The 23201-nt window shown below is 59.6% G+C and overlaps 1 protein-coding gene across 1 annotated transcript in view; it reads right to left on the bottom strand.

Moving 5' to 3' along the window:
* Nucleotides 1-23201, bottom strand: part of Tns3 (tensin 3) — a gene marked incomplete in the record, with an annotated part of 140352 nt that overhangs the window by 6830 nt on the left and 110321 nt on the right. Inside the window, 7 exon segments of the mRNA XM_013520558.1 lie at nt 1810-1887; nt 2513-2590; nt 3478-3570; nt 5755-5886; nt 8239-8325; nt 9066-9706; nt 10755-10929. Coding sequence (XP_013376012.1) covers nt 1810-1887; nt 2513-2590; nt 3478-3570; nt 5755-5886; nt 8239-8325; nt 9066-9706; nt 10755-10929 — 1284 coding nt within the window.

Below are 23201 nucleotides of genomic sequence, written 5' to 3'. Positions count from 1 at the left end.
TAGGTTCAAACCCCAGCACTGCAAATAAATAGATACACCACACAATAATACTGTACTAGTTCATTAATACACTCAACTACTTCTTGACAAAGAACAAACAGTGCAGTGGGGAAAAACTGAGTCTTCAACCAACAGTGCTACAATCACTGGCTATCCATTTGCAAAAAAAGAAAAAAGAACCTAGGCCTAGGCCTAGTACCCGTCAGAAAAACTAACTCAAAATGGATCAGAAGCTGACATGTAAAATGTAAAACTATTAAAGTCTTTAAAGAAAAGAGAAAATCTACATGAACGTGGGCTTGGTGATAACATTTTAGGTAAGACACCAAAAGCTGAATTTTTCTATAATTTGAAAAATATTCCTGATCTTCCAGAGACATGTCAAAGACTGTAAAGATAAGCCACAGACGGGGAGAAAAGTTTTGCAGAACGCAAATCCAGTAAAAGACTGTTATCCCAAATACACAACGACAGTTTAAAAACAACAGTAAGAAAACAACCCGACAAACAGACAGGACAAAAGCCATCATACTTCACCAAGAAGACGCCCAGACTGCCAGGGGGCACAGGAGAAGGTGCCCTGCGTCCTGAGTCACCCGAGAGACGCCAGCCAGAGCAACAGAGAGGGCAGGGCCCGAGGCTAGAGCGACCACAGTGCTCCCTGGGACAGCGCCAGGTGCCGCAAGGGCGTGGGGCGGCCACTCTGGAGGATGGTTTTGTGGTTTCGTACACACGTAAACATTCTCCTGCCGCCCAGTCGGGTAATGAGGCCCCGCTGTGTCTACCCCGGGTGTCTACCCCGAAGGACCTGCAAGCTTCCCTCTGCACAAAAGCCTGCGAGTGGGTATGTACGGAAGCTTTGCTCCCACTGGCAGGGTTTGGCAGAAGCCTGCAGTCCTTCCGTAGGTGAATGGGTAGGTAAGACATGCGCCCTCAGACCACGGAACGTGACCCTGGGCTGAGAAGCGGCCGTCCAACCAGGCGCAGGCACGGAGGAAATTTAAATGCGTATTACTAAGTGGAAGAAGCGACCAGAAAATGTGGCACATGACGTGCCTCTGGCTGTAAGACCTGGACAGGACAAAACTGCGGCACAGTGGAAAGCCCACAGTCACTGCCAGGGCCTGGGTGCAGCGAGGGCGGGCATGGGGGGCCTGCCGTGAAAGTCCTCTTCGTGAGGCTGTGACGGCGGGCACACGCCACACCCAATTCCCCAGACCCACAGAAGGCAGAAGGCCGCGCCCGAACGCTAACCCACACTATGGCCCCCAGGTCGCCCTGTGTCCCGGCTCCTGAATGTACAGCCGCCCTCGCTGGTGGGCCGGGCAGCATCTCCCTACCTCCCCCTCAGTCTTGCTGCGAACCTGTCCCAGCTCTAAAGAGCAAAGCCCATTACTAAAGTGCTGCACACCACGGCCTGGTCTTTGGCTCGCTGGCTCGGGGGGCACCGTGGGTCCGAGCGCTGACTCACATCAAGCGATGGCTGAGTCACCAGGGCTGCAGCTGGCGAGGCGGGTCGCCCACATCCTGTCTCACTGCATTTCCCCCAAACTCAGCGCAGGACTTGACATTTACGCCACCGACGTCGGTCTTGTTCAACTCAGGCCCGTATTCCCAGCCTGGGACGGGGGGACTGTCCCGGTCCTGGCACCGGCAGCTGCACCCAACCTACCAGCTGTGTCCCACCCTAGTCTGTGCAAGCATCTATAAAAGGCACCTTCCTTCCCAGCCCAGAGAAGAGAGGGAAGTGGGAGGAAGTGAGGAGACCCGGCTCCTTCCTGTCCCACGTCCAGGGAACGAGAGACCGACCTGCGCCCTGCTTCAACAGCTCGGCTGCGGAGTTGGCAGACGTCGGGGGCGGGCTTCCTGCTGCTTCCTCCAGGGGATCTGCAGGACGGAGGGAGAAGGCACGGGTGAACACGCTCCTGACAAAGTCAGGCGGCTTGGTGACAGAATTCCCAGACGGTGACATGCGGCCGCCTCGAGGAGTTGAGAATCTCTTCGGAGGACAGTGACCCAGCCCGCCAAAACTAGGTCACATCCACAGCTGGGGATGCCGTGGGCCAGCGAATACTTTTCTGATCTCTGAATTCATTCGTACGAACAATTAAAGTTGAAAAGGTACATCACAGCTGCCTGCGTTTTATGAGACCATCCTTGCAGGCAGACCGTCTTTATGTGTGGGTCTGCACAAGAAAGCGGGGACTTGGGGTCAGCTCGTTCTGATACCGGGCAGGCGTTACCCTGCCAACCTATGTTCATTACGACCGCTCCCCAAGGCACCTAACAGTGTGGAAACGGCACCGCCGTCACCCCCAGTCAGCAGCGCCCACATTCTGCCCATTTTGTGGAACTGTAAAAACGAAAGGGCACGGCCTTGAACACTGCACATTTTGAAGCTGCAGATCTTCGCAGCGAGGCCCCCTCCGGGCTCTTCGACCTCCCCGGGTTTCTGCCCAGATCACTTCACTCGGGAGCCCCGCACGCGGCCCAGCACCCCCTCCCCCCGTACCTCTCTCCGGAATGAGCAGCTTGCAGGGCAGGGCCAGGGGCGTGATGGAGTGCTGGCACACCAGGGCCGTCAGGCTCCCTGTGGAGGGGACAGAAGCCGTGAGCACCAACAGCTGTGCCCTGCTGCCCCTGCTGAAAGGAGCTGCTGCCAGGGCCGAGTCCTCCACCTGCAGCCGCCCGCATGGTCCGAGATGTGGGCACAGAACCTCAAAGATGTGACAGGTTCCTGGAGGCAGCTAACCAGGCTAGGTATGGGGGCACACACCTGTCATCTCAGCATTCTGGGAGGCTGAGGCAGGAGGATCACAAGTTTCAGCTCAGCACAGACAACTTAGTGACTTAGTAAGACCTTGTTTCAAAATTAAAAGGGTTGGGGGTGGAGCTTGGGACTGAGGCCCTGGGCTCAATCCCCAGTAAAGCAAAAGCGAAAAGGAGAAAAGACAGCTAAGGAGTAAGTGGTGGAAACCACAGGGGGCTACTAGCACACACACGTCACCATCGTCACCACCGAATACGAAGAACAAACTGAGCAATTCTGTAATGAGGGGCTGGGATCAAGGCGCCCCCAGCTTTCACCACGTACGCCGCCCTTCACACTGCCCCAGACAGCGCAATGTCCCCCTGCGTGGTCCTGCAGCCCCCAGCAAGCCGCCAGCCCCGTGCGGGTGGGGTGGGGTCACACCGGGGTGCGACGTCGGCAGACTCCGCCCCCTGACAACCGGGGCATTTGTGATTCCCAGGCCCGGCACTGCGCCTTCCAGGTGCTCAGCTTGAAGCCAGCTTTGGAGAAGAATCACACATCTACTTTATCCCAAAGCCAAGAGCTCAGAGCAGAGGAATCTCAGACCTGGGGAGTGAAATGTGAGCCGATCCCCAAGACAGCAAGGTCTCCAATCCCAGGAGCCCTGCACAGGGAAAGCGGGCGCCCAGGGTGCAGGACCTCGAGGGAAACTAGTACCGACTCACCGAAGTACGGCTCGTTGGAGCAGCCTTTCAACCGGACTCCCTTTGGGGTGCACTCGATCAGAAAGTGCCGGACGAGTTCATTAGACAAATCCCCTGGTGTGGTAAGGAGTAACAAAAAGAACAAATATAATTTTTTAAAAATGAGAGCATATACCAGGCCTACAATCCCAGCACACGGGAGGCTGAGGCAGGAGGATCATCAGGAGTTCAAGGTCAGCCTGGACTACCTGGGGAGACCCTGTCTTCAAAAGCAAACAAAAGGCATAAAATGGCTTTTGGGTCATGTGTACAAAGTGAATATGAAACATCAATAGCCAGGCTCGGTGGCACACGCCTGTAATCTCAGCACTCGGGAGGCTGAGGCAGGAGGATTGTTACAAGTTTGAGGCCAGCCTGAGCTACAGAGTGAGCTCAAGGCCAGCCTGAACTGCATAGCGAGACCCGTCTCAAAAAGACAAAAAAAAAAAAAAGAAAGAAACATAAATAAGTTGTGTGTTTAGACTTGGGTCCCAGCCCCAAGAAATCTCATTCTTTACCTACAAGTACTCCAAATCTTAAAAAAAAAATCCCGAATCTGAAACACTCGAGGTCCCAAGCATCGGGAATAAGGAATACTCGGTCTGCAGTGGTTCACAGACAAAAGTCAGTAACAGTAGCATCGGCCGGCTGCAGGGACAGGAGAGCTTGCAGCACAGCAAACACCAGAGCCCACAAGAGGCTGAGTCAAGGAGCAGGGGGAGCACATGGCCACTCGGCCACGGGAGGAGTGTGGCTTCCAGACCCACGGGGACACCTGCCGAGAGCTCAGGTGCCACTGCGGGAAGGGGCCCGGGGGAGGCCCTCCCGGACAGGCCTTCCGGAGAACAGGGGCCCACATGGCAGCTGCCCCCTCTCAGGGTGGCCCGGCGCTGGTTCGGCGATTTGCTCGCTGTGATCTTCAGTACGTTGGCAAATCTCTCAAGAGTCTTCCTTGGACCGTGAAACCCGGATGTGAAATCCAGAGGTTGGGTGAAGACAGAGCAGCCAGACGTAATTTCACCCGAGGACGCCGCCAGCATGCGACTTCCCGGCATCGGCTGCTCTCATACCCCTGCTTTGTCTCCCACATCTCCAGACAGAGCCCAGCATCCCCACAGGCAGGATGCTTGCGGGAGAAGGCGAGTGCTCCCTGCCACCATCCGTACTTCCAAACAAAGCGATGCATGCACAAGGGTTCTGCTGTCCTGGCTCTAACGCACGCGGTGGAGACCGAGGGGCCAAGCAGAACCTGGAGCTGCTGCCCCCGTGCCAGCCCCGCCGTGTGACCCTCTGTCTCTGCCCACTCACCAATGTTCTTGTCCTGGGGCACAGGTGAGCTCTGTGCTCCACCACTCGTCCCTACCACACTGTGGAACTTACCGCGGGGCCCAAAGCAATGCAGCCAAGGACCACAGACTGACCCCTGGGAAACCATGCAGCAAAACAAACCTTCTCTCTCCATAAGCTGATTTTCTCCCCTCTTTGGCATCACTCTCCAGTACCGCAAAAAAAAAAAAAAGTAGTGTGTGTAATACGCCACTTCTGATGTAAGGAAAAGGGAGAGCGCACACGTGTCTGCACTCGAGCACACAATCAGTGCACAGATACACAGGTGTGTACTGTACACGGCTCCCGAAGGGAGAAGAGTGGGGAGCGAGATGAGCAGGGCTGAACACAAGCAAGCGTCCCAGTGACCTTCTGTTCCGCCTTTCCGACTTCTACAGCAGAATGACTGTCCGTCCATGAACGTTAAGTTTAATTCTGCCAACCTGACTGCGTTTGGGCTCTGCCCCGAGAACAGGTAGAGCAAGTCCTGGGGCATGTGGGGGTGTCGCAGAGGGGGTGACTCCGGAGTGTGCATCGCCCCCGGCCCCTTCCTCTCTGGTACTACTCCACTGTCCTCTTCCAGGTCAGGCCCTTCCTCCCCGATGTTCCTGCCTTGGAGCCGGCTGACCATGCACTGAATCTCCTGAAACCGTGAGCAGCATTAACCTCTCTGCCTTTAAGGGACAGGTGTCAGGTATTATGTCTCAGCAATAGGAAAGCTGGCCAACACACTATTCAAATTCCAGAAAGTAAAGTTCATCAATAATAGATGTTCTTCCTTGAACAAGATGAATACTTCGGAAAATATTCCTGAGATAAGAAACACTCACTAAGAAGAAAGCCCGTGAGGATTGGTATAAGTCACCTACCATCTTCTCTGCACCAACATAAACACACAGGGCAAGCTGAACAGACAGACTCCAGGGCCCTCACCTTTCCGGTTCAGCTGCAGGACGGAAGGAGGTGGGGTGGCAACCTTCATGGCCAGGCCGTAGGCGCCCCGGAAGGAGTGACTGTCCCGCACGATGAAGGCCCCAGGCTCCTTGTCCTTCAGCATGGTGATGGCTGCAGGGAGGGGAGGAGGAAGCCGTGAGTTACTGTTACTCACGACCTCGCCATGATTTAAAGACAGCTCGTCCCGAGCTCATGCTGACGTCCAAGGTGGGGTCAGGCACTTAGCAGGGGGGCGTCTAAAGCAAGGTCCCCTTCCCGTGCTCCTCTTCTGCTTCCCACAGGCCTGGAAGCAGCAAGGAGCTCATCCTGTCGCGTGCTCTCGGGCCCTCCAGGATCTCGGGGCAAAGTGAGCCTCTGTTCTTCGCAGGCCACCCCATCGCAGGTGCTGGGGTGCAGAGGCGGGGCGTGCCCTCTTACCCTGGGCCCATTTGCAAAAGGAAGCGGGACACGAGGTCAGTGACACTGCATTCCACAGTGACGCTGACCGTCCGCAAGGGACGTGAGCTGAGGACACGGGAGGGGAGGCGACCTTGCAGACGGGGCTGTGGGAGGTCTGCGGGTCACTGGGGTCCCAGCATCCCTCACACGCTGCCAGCATGCTGCACATCCCTACCGGGGGCCCAAAGCCCGGGGCAACCTTGTTTCAGACTTGAACAACCTCCAGAGCCACAAGTCAAACTAAACCATTCTTCTTTACAAGTAAATTGCCCCAGCACTTTACGAGGACCGCAATGAAAGCTGACTGACGCAGAGTACCGCCCCAGCGCTGGGGATCCTGCTCCCAGGGCCAGCACAGCACTGCTCCCCGCTGTCTCCTCAGGGGCCCCGAAAGTGGGCGAGGCATCTCCTCACGCTGGCTGGTGGCACTGGGACCCCGGGCCTTGGCCCCTGGTGCCTGCAGACCCAGGGAACAGCTTCCCACAAAGCCCGATTCACAGACACACAAGCCCTTCCAGGCCATGGGATTTTCATTTTTTCCCTCCCCCACTCTCCTGCTTAAAATGACAATGGCGTCATTGAGTTCATGAAAGGAACACGCATTCTTGCAATTTCTGTTCTGTACATAACGGAACGGCAGAATTTCAATGAGGAAGCAGGCGGTGGCACTGCTCGGCTACCCCGCTATTCATCTCCGGGTGCTCCTGGGACAGGAGGCAAGGACAGAGGGCTGGTTCTCTCCGGAGGGTCGCACGACCCGCACAGAGGGGCCACGCCGGCTTCTGAGACCATGGACGCACGTGGTCTCTCACTGCTTTACTCTACCCAACACCCGCTCTCCACCCAGCAGCCCCGGGTTCTTTCCTTTCCCAAGGAGCCTGACCCGGTTCCCTGTTCCTCCCACACCAAGCCCCTCCCAGGGACACCACGGGGCCACCAGGTCACCACTGCCAGAATGAGACCCAAGGCAGGGGACAGCAGCCTCCATGGCTAGGGAGCTCTGCGAGTCCCACCACAGGGACAGACACACGGCACCTGAGGGGCCACCAACGGAAGGGGTCATCCACCCACGCACTAGTAAAAGGGCACACCTGGAATCCTCTGGGAGGCTGAGGCAGGAGGGTGGCAAGCTCAGCATGGGCCCTTAGTGAGATCCAGGCTCAAAGTAAAAAGTAAAAACAGTGCCTGCCTGGCAAGCACAAGGTCCACAGTTCAATTCTTGGTTCCAAATCAGTAAATATACAAAAAGGGCCAGGGATGTAGCTCAGGTTCAAAGGCACTGGGTTCAATCTTTAGTACTGCCAGGGAGAAAGACAGAGAGACAGACAGACAGACAGAGACAGAGACAGAGACACAGATGGAGACAGGGAGAAGTGGTGCACAACAGCTGCTCAAATATATCAGTGATTTCACGATGTTTAGTAAAACAGAAAAACCCAATTGGATCGTGACACCCGCACACACGCATGACATCACGTTGCACCCATAAATACGCACATCTGTTATGTAGCAATTTTTTTAAAAAGAACAGCAAAGGGAAATAGCAAAAACGAATGATCTAAAATTCTTAAGAACAGCCTGGCAGCAGAACCGAGCAAGGTGCACGCTCTGCTTGTGCAGGAGGCCCGCTGCCACCCACACGGGAGCCCAGTAAACGCTCAGCGCCCACCGTCACAGCTCAGGCCACCCCGGTGTCCCGGGTAGAGGGGACGCGGCCACAGAACGGGCAGCGACATGGCTGTCCCACTCGACTGTCGTCCTCAGTGGCTCCGTGGGCGGCATCACAGGTGGCTGGTGGGGCTGCCCCACACCTGGGAAAGTCCTCGCCATCTGTCCCGCTAGGGCTGATATTTTCCTACCAGAACTAACGGTCCTGGTGTCTCCACAGGAGGTGTGGAGTAAACTGTGGCCTGACTCAGCCCTCGGCCCAGCCATGGCCTGTGACCGCCGCCATGGACACCCTGCCGCCGGGACCCCGAGCCCAGAAGGCAGCAGATGTCCCAGACGCCTCACCCTCCCACATACCTTGGTCTCTTGAAATATCCGGCTTGTACCAGAACTTGGAAGTGTCCTGAACAAATTTGACGATCACAAGTTTGTCGCTTGGACTATCTACAAAGTAGAACAGACAAGCAGTAATGCCAAGGACATTTTTATTGCAGCCTCTTGGTGCAAAATCCCTGAACCTCAAGATCCCATGCCTGGGGACGAGGGGTCGAGGCCGGGTTACAGGACACGAGTACCACATCTACAACGACCGAGTGGGAGAAGAAAGCTTGTATCCCATCCCACGAAATGAGACAGTCTCCAATAGGACTCTATGGGGCTCATTTAAAACACATAAAAGTCGGACACGGCAGCACATTCCTGTAATCCCAGCACTCAGGAGGCTGAGGCAGGAGGATCTACACAATGAGTTCAAGGCCAGTTTGAACTTCATAGGGAGGCCAGGTCTCAAAAACAAACATATATAAATCAAAAAGTAGGAAACAAACAGCAAGGTCAGTGCTGTGGAATCGGCATCTTACTCTTTCTTATATACTTGAAACATTTCATAATTAAACTCTGGGTGAACTCACTTCATTAGAGGAGTAACCTTCAAGGAGGGAGGTCCTAGAAGCAGAAGGGAGATGGGGCCGCCCTCGGCAAACTCTGGGGGTAAAGTGAAGCCGGGCGGAGCTAAACTGGACTCGGCCAGAGGCGGTAATGGGAACCCGGCCGGACCCACTCTGGGCAGGCAGTGTGGACAGCATGTCCAGCAGCGCACAGGGAGGCCAAAGGCCGGGCCGCCCACCCCAGTGCTCGGCGGCAGGACGCCCACCCGGCAGGGGCACAGGAGGCGGGGCACCCACCTGGCAGAGGCGAGGCTGTCTCTGCAGGCCGGGAGAAGTCAGGCAGGACGCTGGGGAAGGGGATGCTGATGGTGCTGCCACTGTGAGGGCTGGAGAAGCCGCTGGACGAGGGGGACACGGAGCCCAGGGACCGGTCCCCCTCCGAGGCCCGCTTCTTCTCCGGCAGGGGTGGCTGCCCGGGCAGGGTGGCTCCCTGGCCCTGCAGGCCAGGGCTGAGGCGGCCGCTGTGTCCAGGCGTCACAGCAAGGAAGGTGTGGGGCAGGAAGCTGCTGTTGGCGGTCGCCGGTGCAGTCAGGGTGCCGCCGGGGGCCGGGGGTGCAGCGTGGGCACTAGGCAGCAGGGTGCCGGGGTCCTCGCCAGGCGCAAGGCCACCTCCCCCCGGGGCCACGGCACTGAAGGCCAGGAAGGCCTGGCTGTGCGGGGTGGAGAGAGTGCCCGGCGGCTCCACCAGGGACAGCTTGTGGCCAGGGAAAGGGGCCTGCAGGTCCGCGCCCGGGAAGCAGGGAAGCCCCGGGGAGTCTTTGCCAGGGCCCAAGAGCTCGCTGGCACCACGGGGACTTGCAGAGGACTGGCTGCCGCCCCGCAGCGCCAGGGTGGACTTGGGGCTGCTCTCCAGCCACTGGTGGTCTGTGGATGGCAGGCTGTTCAGAGACAATGAAGGAAGAAATGAATCGATAAACAGCCGTGCGCAAGGGCGCACACGTGTAATCCCACCACTTGGGAGGCTGAGGCGGGAGGACCACCACGAGTTCAAGGCCAGCCTGGGCTAAACTACAAAGCAAGATCCCGTCTCAAAAACAAAAACAAAAAACGACAATGAAAGGTACATGGGTACACCCTGAAATCAGCAACCGTCACTCGACGGGGGAACACGATGTAAGCTTCTGTTCCCCGAGGTCAACCTTACTGAATACCGATTAAACGGAAAGTTCCAGAAATCAACAGTTGGTACGGGTTAAATTTTGCTCCTTTCTGAGCAGCACGTGAAATGCTGCCCAGCCCCACCGGGTGTGAGGCACGTGTGTGCCAGGCCTCTGCACTCTCCACACCGCCTGCTGCTTGTCACTTAGTAGCTCGCTGGGACACCAGGCTGACTGGCCAAAAGTCCCTGAACCGATTTCACGTCCCCAGAGCCCAAGCATAGCCATGCGGGCTGCTCAGACGTGCAGGAGAGGAGCGGTGAAGGGCTTCCTCCCAGGGGCACGTGCAGGAAAGCCGTGGCGTCCCCAGCTTTGATCCACCCCTGCTCCCGGGCACGCGCAGAGGGCTGGGAACACACCCCACCGGCACGGAAGCCACTGCCACGCTGCGACTGATCCACAAGCCCCGGACGGGGGCCCGCAGGCGACCAAGTCCTCAGCGAGGACCGCTGACGGGAAGTGGGGTGAAGGTGGGTGGGGAGCTCCAGGTGCAGACGAGCAGCGCAGAGGAGCTGACTTCTACCCAGGCCCAGGTGGCACCCACCTCCGCATCACCCCGCGGCCACAGTCTAGGCAGAAATGGCTGCTCTTGTCTGTCCTCAGCTCCTTGCTGGGCACAGGGTCCCACGCGCGGTCCCCACACCTGCCTGCGCCCCTGCACCCACGGCAGGTCTGGGCCGGGCGCCCTCTGACCCGCAGCCTCCAGGGTTCCCCACTGAGCGCCGCACCCCGGGGTCCTGGGCACGGGCTGCACCCCGGCCCCTCCTACCTCTCTCGGCGCTGGCCGGGGCCGTTGCTGGAGACGGCACAGGAAGAGGCGAAGGCCTGGGCGAAGGTGGGCGTCGCCGCAGCCCCGTCTGCCTGCAGCATCGTCGGCTTGGGCCCCAGGGGACTCTCTGACATCCCCGCGGCGTGGCTGGGGACCTCAGAGCAGCCGCGTGGATCTGCAGGGGACAGAAGGTGAGGACTGTGGTCACCCGCGGCACGGAGTCCCGATCTCCCTCCCTCGAAGGCTCCACAAGGGGCAGAGCTGCTTTCTCCCGCCTCCGGCTGCCCCGGGCCACTCGACCACCGCGGGCTGAAGGAGGATGCTTCGTGCTGCCGGCGCAGGAGCCCTGTCACTTGTCCATGCCCAGGGAGGGCAGCTCACTCAGTCCCTGCTCCCCTGTGCGGCTGTGCCCTCGGCACCCGGGCTGGCAGCTGCAGCCTCCCTGCAGCCCACGGAGGGGCGCACGTGGGTCCACAGGCCCGAGACTGTGACAGTGACAGCCTGCGGGCTCCGCCCCACACTCTGCACCTTTCTGACACAAAGTCAAAAGTTTAATGAAACAGAAATGGAGACTGGAAACTCAATGAGCAAGTGCAAACCCAAACTGGAGAAAACACCCCCCACAGATGCAGACCTTGGAGGTGAGAGAAGCAGGAGAAAAACTGAGTATCCGAGAAAGCCGAAGGAGGAAAGAGTAATTCACATTCCATCAGGGAGCAAGCGCCGTAAGAATAATGAAACGGAAAGCCTAGAGCTCAGAGGGGAAGTCGGCGAGCAGGCAGGGACTGTGCCCCAGGACGGGACACCAAGGGGAGGCGCTGGGGTCGGTGGGGAGGCTCCCAGCCTGAACCCCCGGGGGAGGGAGGGCTACATGGAGGGACACAACTTCCCTGGAAACGCTACCTGTGTCGTCTGGAGTCCAGCAAGCGGGGAGACAGTGAATAAAGCAGAAGCAGCACTGGAAAGGTATTTACTCAGAATGTATCAGAACTTCCCTAATTAGCCTAAAGGAATCGAACACAGCTGGACACGGTGACACGCGCCTGTCACCCCAGCATTCCAGGAGGCTGAGCCAGGAAGACAGCAAGTTCAAGCCCAGCCTGGGCAACTCAGTGAGACCCTGTCTCCAAATAAAAAAACGAAAAGGGCTGGGGCTTAGCTCGTGTGAAGGTCCTGGGTTCCATCCCCAGGACCACACAAGAAAAGAAGAAATCAAACCACAAGTTATTAAAAAAAAAAAAAAAAAAATCCTTAAGCAGGAAAAATGCAAAGAAATCCACACATAAATACTTAAAAGTACGGAAACTTTTGACCAAGTCTTAAACAGAGACCTATCCATTTGGGGCTCACAGATGGGACACTGGTTTGAGTGCTCACTTGAGGGCTGGTCTGCACCCTAGAAAAGCGGGGACGGGGATCTGCTGGGCCGGATGGGCATCACAGGTGCCACGAGCACCCCATCAGCTGAGGCCTTCGCTGCTTTGATGCCAGCACTGAGCTGGACCCTCGGGGGCTCCATGCCATGCAGGCGATGAATGAATGAATGAATCTGCACGGGCGCAGGAGTGAGGGGGAAGATCAGGCCTGATGTGGAGTCCTGACACAGCAGAGGGTGGGAGGCAGCGTGGGCTGAACGGGCTCGGGGACCCCGTGTACGCTCGGCACTCCCCCCACCCACAGCCACACTGCTCCTCCAGGTCACCACTCGGCTCGGGGGCGACCCCGGTGCCGTCTGTCCCTGGCTCTGAGTGCCAGCACCGCCAGTCTCTGGGGACCCAAGCCAAGATGCAGAAGCCCCAAGCCCGCCCCGTGGCACCAGGGCTCTCCTCACAGAGCCAGAGGCAGAGTCCACGCCCACTCACTGTGTCCTCGGCTGTCCCAGCAAGGGCAGTCGCAGCTCTCCCATGAAAGTCGCTTTGTTTATGGACCCTGAGCCCCGCTGTGGGGGTGGGGCTGCGTGGCTCCCTCCCAGGGTCCCTGGCCAGTGCCAGGACAGGACCAAACCCTTCCTCTGCAGCAGGACCCAGCACCAGGGCTCGGGCTTCCCCCGGCCATTTCTGCGAAGAGCCCGGGGCCCCGTAGGTGCTTAGAGATGAAAAGTCGCGCAGTCCAACATCACAGTGATGAAGGCCTATAAGCTGGACTCGGGCCTGCGGAGCTGCCCCCAAGTCTGGGACAAGACTGCAGGCGGCAGGGGCGCCGGTGCCTGGCAGTAGCTGCAGGGCCCGCAGGGGCCGGGCCACCTGTCCAGAGCCCTGTGCACTGTCCCCGCTGTGAATCCGCAGCATGGCACACAGGCACCCTGAAAACCTCACCCCCGGCATAGACCAGCAAGGCACAGACCACAAACCCTTCTGCAGGAGCCGGCTCATTCCTAGAAATGAACCCAGTTTAACTGGGCGTGGTGCCACAGGCCTGTGACCCCAGCACTCCGGAGGCTGAGGCAGGAGGACTGCTGCAAATCTAAGGCCAGCCTGGACTACCCTGTCTCAAACACCAAAAAAGAGCAGAGTGTTCTTTCCCGCTGGGATGGAACCCAGGCCTCCTGGTGCACACTGGGCCAGCGCTCCCCACGGACCCGTGCCCAGCTCTGAGCACAGCCCCGTGGTAGGTGACGTGGCAAGAGGGTGGCCGGGGACACGGAGCCTGTCCTGTGGGTCTCGAGCTCCCAGGTCCTCACGCTGCACCCACGAGCCCAGGACTGAGCCTGGGCAGCACAGTGAGGACAGGAAGGGTCAGGACCTCTGCTCTGTCGGGGCGTCGGGGCACCTTGACTCTGCTGCCACCTTCGGGCTGGGAAGGACAGCGAGGACTCCCCCGGCTCTGCACCGCGGTGGCCGTCTCTGCCTCAGAGGCCGGGACAGAAGAACACCACGGTGAGGTCAGGGGTTTCCTGCGCCCCTTGCTGGGGCCAAGCAGCCCTCGCTGTAATCGTAGCACTCTGAGAGGCTGAGGCAGGAGGACTGCAAGTTCAAGCTCAGCCCTAGCAGAGCAGTGAGACGCCGCTATTTAGGGCGCCGTCCACAGGCAGCTGGGGCCGATCGTGGGCCCTGGACAGAGGTCTCTCTGGCCGGAGCCAATTCTCTGCCCAGGCTCCCTACGGTTCTTCCTCCCCCAGTGTCGTCCCATCTGTCTCCCTCCGCGGCTGAAGCCCAGGGCGGGAGACCCCGTGCCATCCATGCTTAAGAGCCCGACGTCCCCAGTGCCCCTCGGTGCCACCGCCCTCCCCGCTGGGCGCCCCGGGAGCTCAGGAGCGCCCGCCTCAGCGCTGCTTCCTGTTCCTCCACTTCCTGCACCCCGGGCGGGCGAGCACGCCTTGGCTTCTCTCCCATGCGTCTATTTTTAGACCTTGTTTCGAGCTGCAGGGGGAGGGTCCGTGGGAAGCTGGACACCCCTTGCTCGCCGCTCCCGGGTGACCTGTGGTTGACAGGAAGAAAGGAGCCTGAGCGACCAGGCAGCGCCGCCAGCTCACTGTCCTGCAGGCCGGGCCGGACGAGGGCGCAGACGAGGACAAGGAGAGGCAGCCGCCAGACAGCCGTCCACCACCAGTCCCCCGCAGGACTCCCCCTCTCATTTACCTGTCGTCTGTCCTCCCCGACCCACCTGCCGTCTTCCTGCCCCGGTCTCCACCCAGGGCCGCTGTGCATTAACAGGAGGCCTTCTTGCCCCCACCTGAGGGTGTCCAGAAAGACGGACACAGAGGACCCGCTGCGCCCGTGCTCCATGCAGACGGCAGAGCTGTCAGGGGGACTGAGGGGCGCCGCCTCAGGGTCCTGATCTGGTCACATAGGCAGCCCCAGGGCTCACTCAGGGCTTCACTCACAAAATCCCATCGCCGGAGAGCAGATGAGGAGCACCTAGGCTCACTTCAGACCAGAACTTTGTATGTTTTCTTTCATTTTGACAGTTCTGGGATGGAACTCAAGGCTTTAAAAACAGCAAATTGGTGTACAGGAAATCTGTCAGTGAGGATTTGTTTGTTTTGTTTGGTTTGGTTTTCTGAGATAGGCGCTCGCTATGTAGTTCAGGCTGGCCTCGAACTCCTGGCAATCCTCCTGCCTCAGCCTCCTGAATGCTGGGATTACAGGTGTGCACCACCACATCTTGCCAGTGTTGATATTTTTAAGGTGAGTATCCTGATCTTCCAATTTTTACCTGTCTATGAATAACTGCTCACTTAACCAACCTTCCTGAAAGCATAGGAAACCAGGCAGGGGCCCAGGTACAGGGAGAAAGAATTAGTGAAAACCCAGACATAGAAAAAGTAGCACGTCTGTTTTTGCACACACGTCACCTTCCCAGCCCTTGCGCTCCACGCCAGGAACACAGAGCGCCTCCTCGGGTGAGCACATGCTCCGTTCCAGGTGTCACCTCTGACCTTTTGTAACCCCTGAGCTCATCGCATGGTAAACCAAGGCTCTGACCTCCCGGACCAGCAACGTTCTCATCCCTGCAGCTGGGCCAGCGATGGAGCCCGCTCTGCCCACTGCCCGGGGAGCCTACAGGGAGCTCCCACCCTAAATAGACTCACCTCCTTCCCGCAACCCCACGCCCCAGTCTTGAGGTGAAGCAGGGACACAGAAGGGCCCAGAAAACGCAGATGAAACTGCTCACTGCCCCCGAGCCAGGGCCCTGCGTTCTGCTACTCTTTGAAGCTGCCCCATTTATATTCAGAGGTCTGGAGCCAAACAAGCTGGGAGGAAAACACATTCCCCGCTTCCTCGGAGCAGTGCGCAGAATTCTAATGGCGACACACCGGAGACAGCCCCTGTGTTTCCAAGGCTGTTTCTGCACCGGGGAGCTAATGAGGGCCCCCAGCAGCCGCCTACAACGGGCTTGGGTTCGACCTCCCAGGACAACGGACTGTGGCTCGTGGACTTCTGAGTGACAGTGGTGTGGAGCCACTAAGGCCGGAGTCTGGGGACGGAGCCAACAGAGCGCAGAAATGCGGGCAAAGTGGGAGAGAAGGAGAGAGAAGGCTGGCCCGGGTCAGCCCCTCACAGAGCCAAGGCGACCGCAGCTCAGTTCTGCTTCCACCGCGACCACGAGATCCGTGCCACGCGGCCCTCTGCCGCTGCTGTGTCCGCACCCACCCAGCCTGTCCAGCATCACCCGCAGAGCTTCCTCGCCCCGCAAACCCACGCTCTGCCCCAGCCCTGCCCCTCAGCGCCCCGCAGCAGACGCACACGCACGCAGCCTCTGGGGCTGGCTCTGCTCCTGGCGTGGCGTCCCCGAGCCCACCCACACGGCAGTGTGTGGCAGCTTCCTTCCCCGCCAGGTTGGACACTATTCCACACGCCTGGGCATCCGGGGCACCTCTGCGGCTTCCCCTGAGGACACCGGGGGTTTACACCTTCCCGTCCTTCTCCTCTGCAGGTCTGAGTGGACAGGAAGTGACCTCCCTGATGAGAGCTGCCGCCCCCAGCCGCCCCACCCCACGGGGATAGCGCTGGCCAGGGTGGTTGGGCATCGACGCAGGGGCGACAGAGGGACCTGGGGTAAACAAAGCAGCACAAGCCCCCGGACTAGCCCTGCCTGTGCCGCACCAGGACCGCTGGGCTGATGCGGACGCGGTGATGCGGACTGGGTGCCTCCGTGGGGGTGAGGAGCCGGACCCCGCCCAGCCCACGCTAGCCAAGAGGCGCAGGTGGGGTGTTCTGGAGACGCTAAGCCTCGGGCCCCAGTGATGGGAGCCGCGGAAGCTGGAAAGTAATTACACGTGCAAGAGGCAGCCAGCCCGAGAACACAGGAGCTCTGAGCACACGGGAGCTCCTCGAGACTCGTAAACAAGCCATCGTAGCCTGTTCGCTGACTGCTGGACAGTGAGGTGGAAATCAACCAACCTCTGGGTATAAATAAACGCTCTACCGCCCTTGGGCGGTTCCCCTTCTCCGCTGAGGGACAGGACCTCCACCTGATCCCAGCTTTCATCTCTTGTTTATTTTTTCCTCATTCTTGCCGCCGTTCCTTCCCGGGGTACAGCAGGAACATAATGGATCCCTACACCCCAGAGGAGCCCCGCTCCCTAACCGGGTCTGTCCCCAGGCCGGAGTCTCTGCACCTTCTCTTTTGGGGCAGGGTTCCCAGAGAAGCCGCTCTCCTTGTGGAGCAGGACAAGCGCTACAGGCTGAGCTGGCTGCGCCCTTCTGAGGAGAGACGGATGGCCGAGGGGTGAGTGGGGTGTCTGGGCCGGCACGGCCCCCTTCCTCCTGCAACGAGCACCACATGTGAGCCTTGTGCCCAGACAGCACGGGAAGCCTGGCTTCGCAGAAGTCCGGGCTGTGACCGGAAGCCTTATCTACTGAGGGAGACTGAAGGGACCTGAGGGAGAAATCTCAGGGGAGCCACCTCCCGGAACCCCGGGTGCTCGGGGGTCTGCAGCTATCGCCCGCCCAGCCGGGGCTCCTGGGAGGTCGGGGCTCACAGGTTTCCGCTGTAGCTTCCTAGAAAACACGGAGGACTTCTCGGGCCCGGTCCCTGCAAAGCACTGGCATCTCCGCCCAGGTCCCCACACCCCATGAGTGACAGCGGTCACAGCCTCGCACCGCAGATGCATCTGCAGACCCTCGGCTCCGGGGTAAAGCTGCTCTCAGCGGGGTGCAGCTGCGGCTGCTGGCTTCAGCACGGTCCTCACCTGAGCACTGGATACCCAGCACGAACTTTATCTCTCCAGGCAAGTCCCTAAGGGATCAATATCTTACTAAAACAAAAATCACTATCTGCCAATTTTTTTTTTTTTTTCCTGTCTTTTTGAGACAGGGTCGCGCTATGCAGCTCAGGTTGGCCTTGAGCTCATTTTGTAGCCTAGGCTGGTCTCGAACTGGCAAAGATCCTCCTGCCTCAGCCTCCCAAGTGCTGGGATTACAGGTGTACACTACAACGCCCAGCCCGCCTAGTATTTCCTAGGTTACCTGCCCCTCAGAACTGCTCATAAAGACACACACCACCATCCGTGTACACTGGCTGCCCCTGGAAGGAAACCCACACAGTCCTGGAGCAGGATTTGAACACAGTTGTCCTGGGAGCGAAGTCCGTGGTCGGGTGTGGGCAGGACTGGTTTCTCCCAAGGATCCATCCCTGTGTCAGCTCCGTGCATCCTTCCCTGGCCGCCCTCCCCTCCCTCACAGGGACAGCCCGGGGACACACTCTAGCCCAGTCCTCTCTGCAGAGCCCCCGGGAGCTCCCACTAGTCACACCAAGGCTCAGGGCAGGGAGGTGCGAGTCTGCGGCGGGTGGCTGAGTGCCTGGCAAGCTACTGATGGGCCCCCTGCAGGGCGCTCAGCCAACTGTGACTCCCAGGCAGAGGACTCGCCTAGCTCGTCAGGGACAGCCCGGGTTTGATCCGAGTTTCGACAGGGTGCCAGCAAGAACACGACAGGCAAGGAAACTCTGCAAAGATCAGTCACCGGGGACCAAGAGAGAAGGCTGGCGCGATGCCCGAGGTGGACAGGGGCTTCCAAGGCCACCACCCACGGGCCCAGTGCCGCCTTGCAACACATGCAGCATAGCAACTCACCAGGCCGGGCAGAGCTCAGGAGCAAACTGTGCCATGGAGCCAGTGCCCCAGGGCACCGAGCCCCAGAGGAGGAAGGAGATGGCTCCCTACCGCCTCCTTCCACCGCCCTCTCTTCCAGCCCTGTGGTGCAGGAGCCACTGGGGAGCCCTGAGTGGGCGCACCCGGCTTCCCCAGCATGGCAGCTTGCGTGTCTGGCCTCCTGCACTCGTGTTCCCACCCCCAGCGTCTGGCAGGGAGCTGCCCTGCTCATCGCCGCCGATCTCAACTTCGGCCCTCGTTTCTGTGCCCCCAAGCCTTGGGCTGGCGTTATTTTCCTTGCAGGTGGCACCTGGCCAAGGCCATGCGGGCACACCCCATGTCCCGGTCCACAGGACGCTGCTGGCCTCGGGGCTCTGCCCACCAGCCCAACAGTGGGCCCAAACCTCAGGACTGCCGAGGCCGCTGGCGCTGCTGGAATGTGCCCAGCCTGCATGGTCACCGCTGGTCATCGCAGAGGAGCTCTGGGCATGTTAGAGCTGTGGGTGGATAAGGGCCTCACGGCTGGACACCGCCCACAGGACCCCGACATCCAGCAGCTCTGCTCCCCAGTGACCCCTCCCACAGCAGCGACACTGAATTCAAGAGCCACCCTGCGTGCTTGGAGGAGGAGGAGGAGACGGATGGAGAGCGGGCAAAGGACCTTCCCTCAGACTGACCAGACCAACCCCGGGCAGTGAGAGCCAGCACCGACATCTGCTGGTCTACAGCCCACCCCCACCACTGACTGACCAGCAGGTCCAGAGTTCTGGGCAGGCAACCCCTTGGGGACACCCCAGGCCACCCCCGGATCTTTGTGACAACTAATACACGCCCTGGGGCGTGTCACCATGTGCTACAGACGAGATTTCAGCAGAAAGATAGGCAAGTTTCTGTTACCCATCTGTGCAGCCCAGAGAAGAGACCGGGCGGTAATGGGGACAGGGGACAGCTGAGGTACAGCCGAGACCGACACCACATGCAGGGCCAGGGCTCAGTGTTCCGAGCTTGGAGGGGGGCCCACGCCGGAAGCACTGAGGGGCCAGCAGTCCAGGAGCCCTCTTGAGGAGGACGGCGCCCCTGCAGCCCTGCGGAGGGGCCCGGCTGTGCCCGGCACAGGACCGACACTGCCCGGTGTGCTCATCCGGAGCTCAGGCTTTCCCTGTCACGCTGCGTCCCCAGGGCCACTTGCAGGGCTGGCAGGGCGGGCAGTTCCTCAATCCATAGCCCCCCACGCCGCTGAGCCGCCGGTCCAGGGTTCAGCCGCCCGCGGCCTCCTCTCTGCGGTCCCAAGTCACCCTGTGCTCACAGGGCCAGGGTTCTGGGATCCGTGCGTAAACGCTCATCCCCACCACTGTGGTCTCCTGGCGGAGTCTCTCCCAGGTCACACGAGACTCCAAACCAAGCAGCCAGAGAGACACACAGTAGCAGCGACTTCTATACCCAGCGAGAATACTCTCCCAGCAGGAGCGGAGGAGAAGGACCTCAGAGAAGTAAACCGGCGGCCGCGGCATCTGCAAGCCTGCTCGCAGGAGCCAAAGGGAAGCGCTGCACGCAGGGAAGAACCGAGCAAAGAGCACCAGCAAGGTGAATGCGCGAATCTGTCCTCTGCCCGCGAGTTCCCAAAGTCCCATCTGACAGTTAAAGCAAAAAAGTCCACTGCCACCCCGTGGACACGGCGTACACAGACGAAATACCTAGGTAATCACCTCAGAGGTGGGGAGGAACTGAGATAAGGTGTTTTCAGACCACGCAAGCTCCGTGCGTGCATCACGGTGCACGTGGGTGACTCGGAGTGCAGCCCCCAGGAGCTCCGGTGTCGGGATGCGCTCAAAGGCACCACCGGCAACTCAAACCACAATCCCCACGATGTCTCAGAGAGCCATAGTAAGGAAAAAAAGAAAAGAAAAAAAGGAAATTGGGGACGCCAACAGAAAAGCACGTGTGCCTGTGCTCCGGGAAGGATTGTATTTGACCTCAAAGTCCTCAGTCCATCTGTAGTCAATGCTTTTAGGCCCCTGCCCTTTTCTATTTTTGAGACAGGGTCTCACTAATTCACTCAGTTGCCCAGGCTGTGAGTTTCAACTCGCCATCCTCCTGCCTCAGCCTCCAGAGTGCACCACCATCCCTGGCTTTTCTTCCTTTTAGTGAGTGGGGAACTCTTCAGCTCTGTTTGGGGAGCGGCCTCTGTTTTTCCCCACTGACTTGCGCCAAAGTTCCCAGCACACACAAAACTGCTCCGCAGGGCCAGAGGTTGGGTGCTACTGCCTGTGTTTCCTTTATGCATAGCCTGGATGGATCTCGGATGTTCCCAAAGCCCTCAGTGCATCAAAGGCATGGTCCGTGTTAAGCCACTGCGAAGTGGCAGAACCTCCCAGGGTGGGGCCCAGTGGGAGGGACCCCAGCCCCTTCCTCCTCCTCTCTTGCCTGCCTCCCCAGAGAGCTGGGCTGTCTCGCCAGGACCCCCCAGCATGCTCCAAAACCGCAGCAAGAGCCCCCCTTGCCCCTTCGTAAGCTGCTCCCTCGGGCAGTTGGCACGAGCAACCGGAAGCTCACACGCGGCTTGACGCCTCTACTCTGCGCGCACGCATGCGCACACACACACACACACGTGCACACACCCCTGAGCTGAGGTCTCTCGATCCACAGTGACGCTGGCTGCACAGGGTCTTTAAGGTACGTACTTTGACTCCATTTACCAAGCTCCACCCAGACACCAGTGTTGGTTTTCTTCAAACTGAATTAAACAGGCGGATGAGGACAATTCAGTACCTTTAAGACACAGCCCTGCTTTCCCGGGACCTGTCCTTTCTCGTCATTTAGCTGTAATTTTTAAATGCCTCTTATTAGTAAGCTCTGCAATAATTCCCTGGCAAGAAAGAATCACATCACCTCCAATAGTCCTGCTCCCCTATGGCCAGCACAGGAGACGTCCTGACTCGATTTCCCCCAGTCCGGGTGATACGCGAGGCAGCTGGCCATCCGCTAATGACCCCGAGCCCCGGCCTGTGTGACCAGGTCCCGACCACCCCGCTGGGGACCTCACTCCCGGCCCGGCCACCTGGTCACACTGCCCCTTCCTAGCAGAGCTGGAGGTACTGCAGCTTCCCCGACCCCCAAGTTCCACCCTGGCCCAGTACAGGCAGCGTGGGACTGGAGGGGGACACAAGAAGGCTACAGTCTGTGACGGGGACCTTCCGGTTCCCGCTCTTGCTGCGAACTGCGACTCAAGCACCTACAGATCCCAGATCTGTCTCAGAGCTGGTGCCAGCAGAGTGCATGTGGTTCTCTGCAGACCAGAGGGGGGTGACCCCAAGGGCTACGGGACCGGCAGCCAAACGTCACCGAGCACCCTCCCCCTCTCCTGGTCCTGTCTCAGCCTTTATTATTAACATTTCACAATACTGGAGATCATTATTAACATTTCACAATACTGGAGAATGAACCCTGGGCCTTTACACTAGCAACATCCCCAGCTGTTTTTAAATGACTTTTTAAAATCCTGAGACAGGCTCTCCCTAAGTCACTAAGTCGCCCAGGTGGGATTCAAACTTGCAATCCTCCTGCCTCAACCTCCCAAGGATTTTTTTAATACAGGGAGGGCAGGGCAGAGGGGTCATAAGAGAGAGAAAAGCAACGAACACTGTCCTCACCGTATCCAGTTTCGTCTGCACATGGAGCAATGGAGCAATCGTCACTACCAGGCTCCTCAAATCTCACCAGATGCTAGCAGCTAACAAGCCACATACTCCTCAGAACAACTGAGAAATCCGGGTTCCATACGCTCATCCTCACAGACAGAACAACTGACAGGAGATAAAGGAGGCTGAGTAGCCCGCGGAAGCTGATTTAGCCTTCCCAAGCAATCTCCACATGCAGATTCTCCCTCCCGTGCATGCGTGCAGGAGGAAACGGAGAATCCGCAAGAACACGTGGGGACCTCAGAGGGGACGTCGCGCCCTGCCCCTGTGCGGGCTTGGACAGCCCCATGCCCAGAAGCGGGCACCGGAACCCGGTGCCCAGGCTGAGCAGGGGCACAGCCTCCACCGCAGCAGAGACCCAGGCACCTCCTGCAAGCCAGACACTCGGTTACACCGTTCCATGCCAAGTAGCCTGTGGCTAATGCACCAGCGCACACGTGGAGTTCGTGCCAGCGGGAAGCCTTTGACACGGGGTCCATGGCAGGGGCACCTCTGGGAGGCACGCAGGTGACATCCAGGCTGGGGAGAAGGTGGCCTGCCCGGCTGGGCCGGTCCTCCGGCTCTGGGGAGCTTTTGCAGCAAAGGACTTGCGGGTTTTCTCCTCCCGCTCTCCACGCGGTGCCGTGGGCCGCAGGCCGGAGGAGCCCACAGCCGGCCACGCGGGAGGGTGGGCAGCGGTCTGAGGAGGAGGCCACCCTGGTCCCCCGGCCCAGCTGGACCCTGACCGCCCTGAACCTCGGGTCCACACCCCACACATCCGCGGAAGCAGCCGCACCCGGGCCCAGAAGGGAAGGCACTGGGCAGCCGCGGCCGGCCCTTGTGCAGCCCGCCACCGCGGTGCGGCCAGGTGGCCCTGCGAGCTGCCGGCACCCCCCTCGGCGTCTGCACCGGCAGGAGCGACAGCTGCTCTCTCACTGCGGGAGCCCCTGCCCCCACGCGGGCTGGACTGCGGCCTCCGCAGGGGCTGCGCCGGGGCTCAGGCCTGGAAGGCGCCCGGGCTGGAACGGGAGGGGACGGCGCGGGGCGGGAGGGGCGCCCTGGACGGCGGAAGAATGTGCGCGGGGAGCCTGGCTCCGAAAGCAGGGCGCATCGGTGACCCAGCTCTGCAGGAAGACAAAGCAGGCGGACGGGACGTCCCGCCGCAGACGCCCCCCGCGCTCCGGGGCCCCGGCCCCTCCCGGCCTTGGGGAGCCCGAGACCGGCCCGCTTCCGGCC

Source organism: Chinchilla lanigera, unplaced genomic scaffold (genome assembly GCF_000276665.1).
Source record: "Chinchilla lanigera isolate Chin_1 unplaced genomic scaffold, ChiLan1.0 scaffold00055, whole genome shotgun sequence".
Lineage (NCBI taxonomy): Eukaryota > Metazoa > Chordata > Mammalia > Rodentia > Chinchillidae > Chinchilla > Chinchilla lanigera.
The sequence above is the reverse complement of the archived record's forward strand: the minus strand, read 5'-3'. Positions and strand labels throughout refer to the sequence as shown.